Source organism: Lepidochelys kempii, chromosome 1 (assembly GCF_965140265.1).
Source record: "Lepidochelys kempii isolate rLepKem1 chromosome 1, rLepKem1.hap2, whole genome shotgun sequence".
NCBI lineage: Eukaryota > Metazoa > Chordata > Testudines > Cheloniidae > Lepidochelys > Lepidochelys kempii.
The window spans coordinates 15,576,973-15,590,616 of NC_133256.1; the positions used below are offsets into that span (position 1 = coordinate 15,576,973).

At 50.0% G+C, this 13,644-nt stretch overlaps 1 protein-coding gene across 1 annotated transcript; it reads right to left on the reverse strand.

Annotated features, from left to right (window-relative positions):
* Positions 1-475: 475 nt before the first annotated feature.
* NDUFC2 (NADH:ubiquinone oxidoreductase subunit C2) lies at positions 476-12,540 on the reverse strand. The gene is made up of 3 exons (XM_073335474.1): positions 12,329-12,540; positions 7,788-7,931; positions 476-694 (listed from the first exon to the last, which is right to left on the reverse strand). Exons 1-3 carry the CDS (start codon positions 12,465-12,467, stop codon positions 645-647), a joined length of 333 nt encoding a protein of 110 aa, XP_073191575.1. The 5' UTR covers positions 12,468-12,540; the 3' UTR covers positions 476-644.
* Between the last annotated feature and the right edge of the window lie 1,104 nt (positions 12,541-13,644).

The following is a 13,644-nucleotide window of genomic DNA, read 5'->3' on the forward strand; positions in this document are numbered from 1 at the left end:
TAGATATGGATTTGTGGGCCTAACTTTAGGCACCAAAGCTGGAAAAATTTGGATCCAAGTAATAACAACAGAGAGAAAGCAAGTGGAGAATAGGATCCTAAAGGGGATCAAGTATGGATGCCTTGTCAATACTGCATTCTCTCTCAGCCAGTATGGAAACCCTTCCTAGCAAGGCTAACTTTGGCCCCAATCCTGCAATGAGCTCCGCATAGGCAAGGCCACAGTGTGACCAAGACTCAAAGAATGCGTTAACAATAACAGAAGGCAGGGATTAAATTTCGCTCTCAGGAAGAAGGGGACCTGTATTTTCCTCTACATCAACAGACTAGTAACTGACCTCCACGATTTTCTTTGGTGCAGCAGTTCTCATTTCACAATAGTTAACAGGCAACTCAAAACTAACATTTAAATAGAATAAAAGAGCTAAATGCATTGCAAAATACTGAGATAAATATTAACAACAAATGGAACACACTAATTATTCATAGTTTTAATTATAAGAATACAGTAAGTGTGGTTTTTTTGTTTTGTTTTTCAACCAGTGGCATTTGAACAATAACTGACATACAGTCTGCTCAAATATATTTGGGAGTGGTCTCACGAAACACGATCTGGTGAACAAGTCTGTAGTTCTTGAGACGTTTTCAGCGAATTGGATGGAAGTCCTCCAGTACCTCAGCTAGGATTTTCTTATCTACAAAAGGTAATCAAGTACAATTACGAAAGCTTATTCAGCATTTAGAGAGGGTTTGTTATTGATCAATAATCAGTAAATCAGAACATTTGCTACAGGCCAGATCCAAAGTCATCTGAAGTTAATGGGATCCTGTCTTTCATTAACTCCAGTGGGTTTTGGATCAGGCTTTACTACAGTAGCACTTTGCTTCACAAACTGAACATTCCTCTCTCCCCTTCCCAGTGAAGGTTTAGTAGCAGAGCCCTGTAAAGAGGTCTCACTATCAAGAACTTCATTACTTCTACAGAATATTTACTGGCACATAATGGAAAAGCATAACTAAACTCCACTTAACCAAATATATTTTGCTAGGCAGTAAACTTGAGTCCCTCTTCCCATCATTGCTAATTTTCTAAAATTCAGTCACCATGGCTCTCTCAGGCAAAGCTAGTTAGCAAGATTCTATTGTACTATGGAGCCATAACGTTTCTACTAAGGCTTATTTCACCTGGCATGTTTGTCGATAAAGTGAACGTTGCAATCTAGGTAAATTGAGGATTACTGCTCCTGGCCAAATGAAGAATGTTGCACTTAATTCAATGGACTTTGAATCAGGCTTTTAATACCCAGAGATTGGGGAGGAAGTAATCAGGCTAAACTCCACTTAATATCTGATTCGGCTGGGAAATGAAGAAACCCTCTGAAGTGGCAGTTTCCCCCTCTGCTTGACAGGCAGGTTTTGGTGAACATGGCTAGCAGAAGATGGGGTTGTGTTAAGTGGGAAGGGAAATAAAACTATGGCAAAAGGTATGTCTTGAAAAAGTTATAGGAGGAGTTAAAACACCCCTATCGTCTCCATGACCCTTCAGAAAGGAGAAAACTCAGAATAGGTCTGTCACTAGCTTGATACCTTTTACTTTTGTCTCACACACACACACAATGGCACCCTAGTGACTAATCAAGAGCTAAGTTTCCATTCTTGCAAACAAATGTAATTCGCCGGGAAAACGGAGAAGTCTGCTGCTTGCCAGGGGCTCAGATTTGCGATGTGACGGAGAGACTGCCGAGACTCATCAAGCCCTCGGATCGCTACCCCTTCCTGCTTCTCCACGTGGGCACCAATGATACTGCCAAGAATGACCTTGAGCGGATCACTGCGGACTACGTGGCTCTGGGAAGAAGGATAAAGGAGTTTGAGGCGCAAGTGGTGTTCTCGTCCATCCTCCCCGTGGAAGGAAAAGGCCTGGGTAGGGACCGTCGAATCGTGGAAGTCAACGAATGGCTACGCAGGTGGTGTCGGAGAGAAGGCTTTGGATTCTCTGACCATGGGATGGTGTTCCATGAAGGAGGAGTGCTGGGCAGAGACGGCCTCCATCTTACGAAGAGAGGGAAAAGCATCTTCGCGAGCAGGCTGGCTAACCTAGTGAGGAGGGCTTTAAACTAGGTTCACCGGGGGAAGGAGACCAAAGCCCTGAGGTAAGTGGGAAAACGGGATACCGGGAGGAAGCACAGGCAGGAACGTCTGTGAGGGGAGGGCTCCTGCCTCATACTGAGAATGAGAGGCGATCAGCAGGTTATCTCAAGTGCGTATATACGAATGCACAAAGCCTTGGAAACAAGCAGGGAGAACTGGAGGTCCTGGTGATGTCAAGGAATTATGACATGATTGGAATAACAGAGACTTGGTGGGATAACTCACATGACTGGAGTACTGTCATGGATGGTTATAAACTGTTCAGGAAGGACAGGCAGGGCAGAAAAGGTGGGGGAGTAGCACTGTATGTAAGGGAGCAGCATGACTGCTCAGAGCTCCGGTACGAAACTGCAGAAAAACCTGAGTGTCTCAAGTTTAGAAGTGTGAGCAACAAGAGTGATGTCGTGGTGGGAGTCTGCTATAGACCACCGGACCAGGGGGATGAGGCGGATGAGGCTTTCTTCCGGCAACTCGCAGAAGCAACTAGATCACATGCCCTGGTTCTCATGGGTGACTTTAATTTTCCTGATATCTGCTGGGAGAGCAATACAGCGGTGCATAGACAATCCAGGAAGCTTTTGGAAAGCGTAGGGGACAATTTCCTGGTGCAAGTGCTAGAGGAGCCAACTAGAGGGGGAGATTTTCTTGACCTGCTGCTCACAAAGTGGGAAGAATTAGTGGGGGAAGCAAAGTGGATGGGAATCTGGGAGGCAGTGACCATGAGTAGGTTGAGTTCAGGATCCTGACACAGGGAAGAAAGGGTAGCAGCAGGATACGGACCCTGGCCTTCAGGAAAGCAAACTTCAGGAAAGCAAACCCTCAGGGAACAGATGGGTAGGATCCCCTGGGGGAATAACATGAGGGGGAAAGGAGTCCAGGAGAGCTGGCTGTATTTCAAGGAATCCCTGTTGAGGTTACAGGCACAAACCATCCCGATGAGTCGAAAGAATAGTAAATATGGCAGGCAACCAACTTGGCTTGACGGTGAAATACTAGCGGATCTTAAACATAAAAAAGAAGCTTACAAGAAGTGGAAGGTTGGACATATGACCAGGGAAGAGTATAAAAATATTGCTCGGGCATGTAGGAATAAAATCAGGAGGGCCAAATCGCACCTGGAGCTGCAGCTAGCAACAGATGTTAAGAGTAACAAGAAGGGTTTCTTCAGGTATGTTGGCAGCAAGAAGAAAGCCAAGGAAAGTGTGGGCCCCTTACTGAATGAGGGAGGCAACCTAGTGAAAGAGGATGTGGAAAAAGCTAACGTACTCAATGCTTTTTTTGCCTCTGTCTTCACGAACAAGGTCAGCTCCCAGACTGCTGCGCTGGGCATCACAGCACGGGGAGTAGATGGCCAGCCCTCTGTGGAGAAAGAGGTGGTTAGGGACTATTTAGAAAAGCTGGACGTGCACAAGTCCATGGGGCTGGACGAGTTGCATCCAAGAGTGCTAAAGGAATTGGCGGCTGTGATTGCAGAGCTGTTGACCATTATCTTTGAAAACTCGTGGCGAATGGGGAAAGTCCCAGATGACTGGAAAAAGGCTAATGTAGTGCCCATCTTTAAAAAAGGGAAGAAGGAGGATCCTGGGAACTACAGGCCAGTCCGCCTCACCTCGTCCCCGGAAAAATCATGGAGCAGGTCCTCAAAGAATCAATCCTGAAGCACTTACATGAGAGGAAAGTGATCAGGAACAGTCAGGATTCACCAAGGGAAAGTCATGCCTGACTAATCTAATCGCCTTCTGTGATGAGATTAATGGTTCTGTGGATGAAGGAAAGCAGTGGATGTATTGTTTCTTGACTTTAGCAAAGCTTTTGACACGGTCTCCCACAGTATTCTTGTCAGCAAGTTAAAGAAATATGGGCTGGATGAATGCACTATAAGGTGGGTAGAAAGTTGGCTAGATTGTCGGGCTCAACGGGTAGTGATCAAGGCTCCATGTCTAGTTGGCAGCCGGTGTCAAGTGGAGTGCCCCAGGGGTTGGTCCTGGGGCCGGTTTTGTTCAATATCTTCATAAATGATCTGGAGGATGGTGTGGATTGCACTCTCAGCAAATTTGCGGATGATACTAAACTAGGAGGAGTGGTAGATACACTGGAGGGCAGGGATAGGATACAGAGGGACCTAGACAAATTGGAGGATTGGGCCAAAAGAAATCTGATGAGGTTCAATAAGGATAAGTGCAGGGTCCTGCACTTAGGATGGAAGAACCCAATGCACAGCTACAGACTAGGGACCGAATGGCTAGGCAGCAGTTCTGCGGAAAAGGACCTAGGGGTGACAGTGGACGAGAAGCTGGATATGAGTCAGCAGTGTGCCCTTGTTGCCAAGAAGGCCAATGGCATTTTGGGATGTATAAGTAGGGGCATAGCCAGCAGATCGAGGGACGTGATCGTTCCCCTCTATTCGACATTGGTGAGGCCTCATCTGGAGTACTGTGTCCAGTTTTGGGCCCCACACTACAAGAAGGATGTGGATAAATTGGAGAGAGTCCAGCGAAGGGCAACAAAAATGATTAGGGGTCTGGAACACATGACTTATGAGGAGAGGCTGAGGCAACTGGGATTGTTTAGTCTGCAGAAGAGAAGAATGAGGGGAGATTTGATAACTGCTTTCAACCACCTGAGAGGAGGTTCCAGAGAGGACGGTTCTAGACTATTCTCAGTGGTAGAAGAGGACAGGACAAGGAGTAATGGTCTCAAGTTGCAGTGGGGGAGGTTTAGATTGGATATTAGGAAAAACTTTTTCACTAGGAGGGTGGTGAAACACTGGAATGCGTTACCTAGGGAGGTGGTAGAATCTCCTTCCTTAGGATTTTTTAAGGTCAGGCTTGACAAAGCCCTGGCTGGGATGATTTAATTGGGGATTGGTCCTGCTTTGAGCAGGGGGTTGGACTAGATGACCTCCTGAGGTCCCTTCCAACCCTGATATTCTATGATTCTAATCTATAATGAGTGCACACAAAGCCTGAATCACAGAGTAGTAGTCCATGGTTCACTATGTTAATCTAAGTACAATTTCCAGCCTGCCTCTAATGGGATCACAGTGGGTTCATTAGCCATTTCTCATCAGTTTCTGAAAAGAATGGTCACAGCTGCACACTAACTGCCCTCCTTTCCTACCTCTATGCCAACAGTTTTAGACTGCATGAGGAGACAATATTCCAGAACTATTAAAATTATAGCAGTGGAACAAAGTTGAAGCCATGGGACGATCAAGATGCTAAAAGAGTACTTGAGGGGGATAAGGCCATTGTGGAGAAACTGAATGAATTCTTTGCATCAGTATTCACAGCTGAAGATGTGAGGGAGAATCCTCATCCTGAGCCATTCTTTTTAGGTGACAAATCTGAGGAACTGTGAGACTGAGGTGTCAGAGGAGGTTTTGGAACAAATTGATAAATTAAAAAGTCTCCAGGGCCAGATGGTATTCACCCAAGAGGTCTGAAGGAACTCAATGTGGAATTGCAGAACTACTAACTGGTAGTCTGTAACCTATCATTTACATCAGCTTCTGCACCAAATGACTGGAGGATAGCTAAAGTGATGCCAATTTTTAAAAAAAGCCTCCAGAGACAATCCTGGCAATTACAGGCCAGTGAGCCTAACTTTGGTACCGGGCAAATTGGTTGAAACTATAACAAAGAACAGAATTATCAGACATGTAGATGAACACAATTTGTTGGGAAAGAGTCAACATGATTTCTGTAAAAGGAAATCATGCCTCACCAATCTACTAAAATTCTTTGAGGGGGTAAACAAGCATGTGGACAAGGGGGATCCAGTGGATACAGTGTACTTAGATTTTCAGAAAAGCATGGTAAATATTCATGGTAAATAAGCTCAATGGCCTGTGATGGGATGTTAAATGGGGTAGGATCTGAGTTACTACAGAGAATTCTTTCCTGGGTATCTGGCTGGTGAGTCTTGCCCACATCCTCAGGGTTCAGCTGATCACCATATTTGGGGTCGGGAAGGAATTTTCCTCCAGGGCAGACTGGAAGAGGCCCTGGGGTTTTTTCGCCTTCCTCTGTAGCATGGGGCACAGGTCACTTGCTGGAGGATTCTCTGCACCTTGAAGTCTTTAAACCATGATTTGAGGACTTCAATAGCTCAGACACAGGTGAGAGGTTTATTGCAGGGGTGGGTGGGTGAGATTCCATGGCCCGCATTGTGCAGGAGGTCAGACTAGATATCTTAATGGTCCCTTCTGACCTTAATGTCTATGAGTCTATGTACACAAGAGTGATCCAGTGGATACATTGTACTTAGACTTTCAGAAATCCTGCGACAAGTTCTCTCAACAAAGGCTTTTAAGCAAAGTAATGTGTCATGGGATAAGAGGAAAAGTCCTCTCATGGATCGGTAACTGGTTAAAAGATCAGAAACAAAGGGCAGGAATAAATGGTCAGTTTTCAGAATGGAGAGAGATAAATAGTGGTGCCCCCAGAGGTCTGTACTGGGACAAGTGCTGTTCAACATACTCATAAATGACCTGGAAAAGAGGATAAACAGTGAGGTGGCAAAATTTGCAGGTGATACAAAACTACTCAAGATAGTTAAGTCCCATGCAGACTGCAAAGAGTTGCAAAGGGATCTCACAAAACTGGGTGACAAGGCAACAAAATGGCAAAATGAAATTCAATGTTGATAAATGCAAAATAATGCACATTGGAAAACATAAATCCAACTATACATATAAAATGATGGAGTCTAAATTAGCTGTTATAACTCAAGAAAGAGATCTTGGAATCATTGTGGATAGTCCTCTGAAAAATTGGCCAAAGGATGCTGTTGATGCAAACACTGCAGTTCATGGAGATTTAAGTTGAAGTGTGATTCGGTACAAAGGCCTCTGGAGGGAGGCAGGGTCCACATTCGTTCTCTCAATTATTCCAGAACAAAATATACAAAGTCATTTCCCCCTACCTAGTTCCCAGCTGACAAAGTGGATCTGAAAAACAAGCTGGGTTTGGTCTGCCTCATATCATCACCACAAGAGCTGTAGTGGGAATTTAATAGACAGTTCCTACTGGTATCAGATAAGATCAGAGAATCTAGTAAAACCTTTGAAGCAATGGAACAGCCTCCAGAGGAGGTGGTAGAAGCCAATTAAATGGGATGTTTAAACCCAGAAACACAAGGGACAACACATATTGTGGAGAACAGCCCCACAATGGATAACCTACTATCATTTAGATGGTAAGCTGTTTGGGTCAGGGGTCATCTCTCACCATAAGTTAGCAAAGTGCCTAGCAAAGAAGGGCCCCAGTCTTGGTTACCAAAATACAAAAAATCATAAACTAGGTCTCCGACATCTCTAACATCTATAATTCAGTTTGCTCCTCCACAGCTATATTGCCTCTGCAGTGCTTACTTTTAAAAGCTTATTTCCTCAGTGAAGTAAATGGAAACAACAGAAAACCACCAAGGCAGCAGATCTGTTGAGTAAGAAAGGTTCATTTCTCTATCATAACTTTCCTGACTTTCTAGATCACTTTAAATTGTGACTCAGTCAAAGAGGTGATACTAGCCAGTTGTGGCCTGTTCTGAAAGACTGTATTCTGACTTGGGCATACCAGAATTTATCACCTATTAACTAGTTTGCAATGTCTTTCTTAAAACAGCAACTCAGTATACCTTTTTCCTTAAAATCTTCCGGATGTTGCCTAATGTATTCCATCAGATCTCTGTCCCGTTTAGCATGAATATAGTCTGCACGTTTACCGATATAATATCCAACACACCAGCCCACAGTGGCATACAGGACCTGACGGTGTACTCCTGCAAGGTGGAAAAAAAATCCAGAGAAAACGATAAGTAATGTTATAGATATCATTGCTACACATGGAAGTTATGATTTTTCTTTCCCCCTGCTTTCAACATGTGTTTGTTAAAAATTCAGACCCACAAAAATAGCAGCCTTAGTCTCATCGGTGCTAGGGATGCATTCTGAAGGTATCAGCCTTCAACATGAAGGCTGCAACAGTCACTATGTTTAAGATTCCAACTTAAACTAAAGCCACCCAGATTGCTGAATATTTATTACAGGTGACTTCGCACAATCTGATTATTATTAGAGCCATGGTCTGGAGATTAGTAACTTGGATACAGGAAGAATCCCCAAGAAAAAGACAAATGATTACTTAGGCTCTCAGGATATTGATGGAAGTAGATGCCTAACTAGGATTAGGACAACGCTTGCTCACATGCACAGAACGGATCACCAGGAATGGGGGTGGAGGGAAGGAATTTTCCCATGTACCATCAGGGACTGGGCAGTGGAAATGACGGTGTTACACCTTCATCTGAAACCTCAGTCAAGATCGATAGACATACACCTAGATCCCTAGGACTACTGAGAAGGAGGTCTTGACGGGCTCTGAGTCTGATCACATTCATCTTCCAGAATAAAACCAGGGGTACATGATACAGATGAGACTGTCACTATCAAGTGTTCAGGATAAGCAAAGTGGAAAATGGAAAGATTCCCATCAGAGTCCACACCTGTCAGCTGACAGTAGTTGTGGAAAAAGCCCCCCCACAGGAAATGGGGAGAGATAGAGGCATTATTGGTAAGAGTCTCACATCTGCCTTGTAGGCCCAGGGGCACTGTCAGGGCTGGGGGTGTATGGGGATTAGATACCTCAATGAAGTATAGATTCACCCCATCACAGGCATTGGCTTCCTCAAGGCCCCGGGGGTTCTCAACCCCCCAGCTCCGCTCCAGGCCCTGCCCCAACCTGACTTGTTCCTCCAAGTCCCCGCTCCAGCCCCTTCCCATTCCTGCTCCGCTCAAGGCCCCGCCCACACCCAACTCCTTCCTCCAAGTCCCCACCCCTGCCCTGCCTCTTCCCGCCCCCGCTCTGCCCCAGGCCCTGCCCCACCTCCCTTCTCCCAAGCCCCCACTCTGCCTCTTCCCACCCCATCCCACCCAGTTCTGCCCCCTCCCCTGAGCACACCCCATCCCCGCTGGGACACTCTGTACCTCGGATGAACACCCGGCACCCCCATGTTCATCCTTGTAAAATGATTGTGTGGTATCCAACGCAAAGTTTGTCATGTCGGGTGTCTTCAGAAGGCTCACGATACACTGAGCACTGTCGGTATAGTGATGTTATAATAACTGTTACAGTAATGTTATAGGTTATAATTTCATGTATATAGTTATGAGGCTGAAAATGTATCCTCATGGCTTAAAATGAGCGCAGGCAAAAACTCTCCAAGAGCAGAGAGGCAGTTCACACCTGATCAGGGCAGGTATGAAACAAACCCAGCCCAGCCTCACAGGAACAAAGGACGCTAGCCTAGGCAACAACAAAAGAATCTGTTTGAATGAGTCACCCCCCTTCCTTTGGTCAGTATGGGACTGTGATGAGGTAATGCTCACTTGACTCTGAAGAGGGCAGGGGGGGCAGAGAAGAGAGCAAAGCCAAGAGGGAAGAAAAGACATGATAAAAGGGAGAGATGTTTGCCATGCTCTTCCTCTCTCTTCCACCTACACCTACCAGACGCCACACCAAGCGACTGAAGCACTGATCAAAGGGGAGAGAGCCTGGCTGAAGAGCAACCAGTCAGCCTGTGGTGAGAAGCATCTAAGTTTGTAAGGGCATTGAAAGTGTGAAGATCAGCTTAGAATGCGTTTTGCTTTTATTTCATTTGACCAAATCCTACTTGTTACACTTTGACTTATAATCACTTAAAATGTATCTTTCTAGTTAATAAAGATGTTTGTTTATTCTACTTGAAGCAGTGCGTTTGGTTTGAGGTGTGTCAGAGTCTCCCCTTGGGATAACAAGCCTGGTACATATCAATTTCTTTGTTAAGTTGATGAACTCATATAAGCTTGCAGAGTCCAGCGGGCATAACTGGACACTACAAGATGGAGGCTCCTAGGCTTGTGTTTGTGACCAGAAATATTGGCTACTGTCATTCGGTTGCACAATCCAAGGAACAGCTTACATACCAAAGGCTGGACGTGAACAGCCCAGCATTGGGGGTTCGCAAAGCAGAGCGGGGTCAGGCTGGCTCCCAAAGTCAAGGATTGGAGTGACCTAACAGATCACCGGTCCAGATAACACCAGAGGGGAACGTCACACTTGCTCCTTCCCCTCACTGCCTCATGCAAGCTGTGGAAAAGCTGATTGCGGTGGACAGGAGGTGCTGGGATGGAGGGGAAGAGTTGGCTGCCAGTGGGTGCTAAGCACCCACTAATTTTTTTCTGTGGGTGCTCCAGCCCTGGGGCAGGGACAATCTTTTTGTTGTGCGTTTGTACCATGCCTTGCACAATGGAGCCCTGGTGCACAACTGGGGGTCCTAGAACCTACCACAATAAATAAAATAATAATAAATCCCTTCTTCCACCAGGAGTTATTCACTGGTCCCTCCTAGATCACTGCCTACAGAATCCCCTTCCAAACACACAATCCCCAGCAGCTCACCCCAGGCATCTTCTCCCTACTGCCTCCCAAACAGTCTCTCCTAAAGCCCAACAGACAACCTCAGTCCTGTCCCCCCCGGCCCCCGCAGCCTCCCTCCAACAGCCTCCCAGCCCCCCCTGCAGCCTCCCTCCCCCCCGCAGCCACCCTGCAACAGCCTCTCAGCCCCCCTCCTGTCCCTCCCTCCAACAGCCTCCCTCCTGCCCCACCCTCCAACAGCCTCTCAGGCCCCCCCTGCAGCCTCCCTCCTGCCCCACCCTCCAACAGCCTCTCAGCCCCCCCCCGCAGCCTTCCTCCTGCCCCACCCTCCAACAGCCTCTCAGCCCCCTCCTGCCCCACCCTCCAACAGCCTCTCAGCCCCCCCGCAGCCTCCCTCCTGTCCCTCCCTCCAACAGCCTCCCAGCCCCCCCGCAGCCTCCCTCCTGCCCCACCCTCCAACAGCCTCTCAGCCCCCCCCGCAGCCTCCCTCCTGCCCCACCCTCCAACAGCCTCTCAGCCCCCCCCGCAGCCTCCCTCCTGCCCCACCCTCCAACAGCCTCCCAGCCCCCCCGCAGCCTCCCTCCTGTCCCTCCCTCCAACAGCCTCCCAGCCCCCCCGCAGCCTCCCTCCTGCCCCACCCTCATACAGCCTCTCAGCCCCCCCCGCAGCCTCCCTCCTGCCCCACCCTCCAACAGCCTCTCAGCCCCCCCCCGCAGCCTCCCTCCTGCCCCACCCTCCAACAGCCTCTCAGCCCCCCCCCGCAGCCTCCCTCCTGCCCCTCCCTCCAACAGCCTCTCAGCCCCCCCCCGCAGCCTCCCTCCTGCCCCTCCCTCCAACAGCCTCCCAGCCCCCCCCCGCAGCCTCCCTCCTGCCCCACCCTCCAACAGCCTCCCAGCCCCCCCGCAGCCTCCCTCCTGCCCCACCCTCCAACAGCCTCTCAGCCCCCCCCGCAGCCTCCCTCCTGCCCCTCCCTCCAACAGCCTCTCAGCCCCCCCCGCAGCCTCCCTCCTGCCCCTCCCTCCAACAGCCTCTCAGCCCCCCCCCGCAGCCTCCCTCCTGCCCCTCCCTCCAACAGCCTCCCAGCCCCCCCGCAGCCTCCCTCCTGCCCCACCCTCCAACAGCCTCTCAGCCCCCCCCGCAGCCTCCCTCCTGCCCCACCCTCCAACAGCCTCTCAGCCCCCCCCGCAGCCTCCCTCCTGCCCCTCCCTCCAACAGCCTCCCAGCCCCCCCGCAGCCTCCCTCCTGCCCCACCCTCCAACAGCCTCCCTCCTGCCCCTCCCTCCAACAGCCTCTCAGCCCCCCCCCGCAGCCTCCCTCCTGCCCCACCCTCCAACAGCCTCTCAGCCCCCCCCCGCAGCCTCCCTCCTGCCCCACCCTCCAACAGCCTCTCAGCCCCCCCCGCAGCCTCCCTCCTGCCCCACCCTCCAACAGCCTCCCAGCCCCCCCGCAGCCTCCCTCCTGCCCCACCCTCATACAGCCTCTCAGCCCCCCCCGCAGCCTCCCTCCTGCCCCTCCCTCCAACAGCCTCTCAGCCCCCCCGCAGCCTCCCTCCTGCCCCACCCTCCAACAGCCTCTCAGCCCCCCCGCAGCCTCCCTCCTGCCCCACCCTCCAACAGCCTCTCAGCCCCCCCGCAGCCTCCCTCCTGCCCCACCCTCCAACAGCCTCTCAGCCCCCCCACCCCGCAGCCTCCCTCCTGCCGGCTCTCCAGTCCGAGTCCCAGCCCCACCGCAGGCCCTGTTCGCCAGCTTCCCTCCCTCCCTCACCAGCTCGTATGACCGGGCGCCGGTTGAAGGCGTTGTCCACGAGCGCCGACGCCCAGCCCACCAGGCCCATCCACACCGAGTTCCTGTTCACGATGGGCGGCGGGGGCAGCCCCCGCGACTCGTCGGGCAAGAACACCATGGTGCCCGGACCGCGCGCAGCGACGCACCCGGCCCCGCCAGCTCAAGGACAACAGCTGGTACCGCCCCGAAAAGCGACCCGCCAGCCCGCGGCAGCCGCGACACCAAGGTTCCGCCGCGCGGACAGTCCCCCAGGCAGCGTGGCGCCCTGCGCGGGGAGAGAGCGGGGTGCAGTGGAAGGGAGGGAATGGGGCTGACTAGGGTGGGTCCTCGTTTGGGGCCCCATTGCAGGGGAGGGTGTTTCTAAGTCCCCCGAGATTTACTACATGAATCTTCAAACTTCAAGTACCCAGACCAGAAACATCCTCCCCTTCCAATCGCCTGAGCGGTTCAATCCGTGTCCAGATCGCACCTGATCCCGCAGAAATGCAGCCACGGGTCGCTGGATGCCCCACCCAGCTGAAACAGAAGGGGGCGCGGACCAGACACGGTTTAGCTGAATCCCCTACTCCAAAGCATGGCGATTCCGCTAAACTACACAATAATCCCTACAGATCGTGCTCAAATTCCTGAATGTAACCCCCCTTTCCTAAGGCATCAACTTTACCTTTTCTGAGCTGTTTCTGGCCCAACAACTTTTTAATGATCAGTATTAACTGTTTGAGTCATTGGGCAGAGAATTAGTCTGTAACCCAGTGATTAGGGCACGTATCTAGGAGGCAGGAGACCCAAGGTCATCTGCTTCACTGGCTATGTATCCACAATGGAACAGCTTCATCAGAAGACTGAAGGGGCCTGTATCAGAATATCCCATAGCTCAGTAATCAGAACACTCTGCTGAAAGCTAGATCCCTGTTCAAATCCTTTCTCCTCCCCCACTCCTGCTGTGGGGAACATTGAACCTCACTCCCACATCCCAAGTGAGTACTCTAACCACTGAGCAAGAAGTTTTAAGGCAGACACCTCCACTTCCAGCCATTTTGTGTGGCATGCAACCCATGCTTAACTCATCACAAGAAATGACTTAGGTGCTTAAACCACCTGACGTCAGAAGCAATTGCTAGTTGTTTGTGAGTTGCTAGCTGAGATAGGCACTTCCCTGCAACCTGGATGAAGGAATGGGTCTAGGGACTTAAGTGACATACAGCTCTTAATGGCATCTCCCATTGGCTAGTTTAGGCAGCTCTCCACCTACCATGGTAGTTTCTGTGGTTCACATACCACTTCCCCCCACCCTG

Bases quoted from the DNA above. Each gene is read 5' to 3' on its own strand.
- NDUFC2 (XM_073335474.1), bottom strand. From the start codon at position 12,467: ATGGTGTTCTTGCCCGACGAGTCGCGGGGGCTGCCCCCGCCGCCCATC. The intron at 7,932-12,328 runs GTGAGGGAGGGA...TCCACCTTGCAG, and splicing joins GCGCCCGGTCATACGAGCTG to GAGTACACCGTCAGGTCCTG. The intron at 695-7,787 runs GTATACTGAGTT...TACCTTTTGTAG, and splicing joins GGAAGATTTTAAGGAAAAAG to ATAAGAAAATCCTAGCTGAG.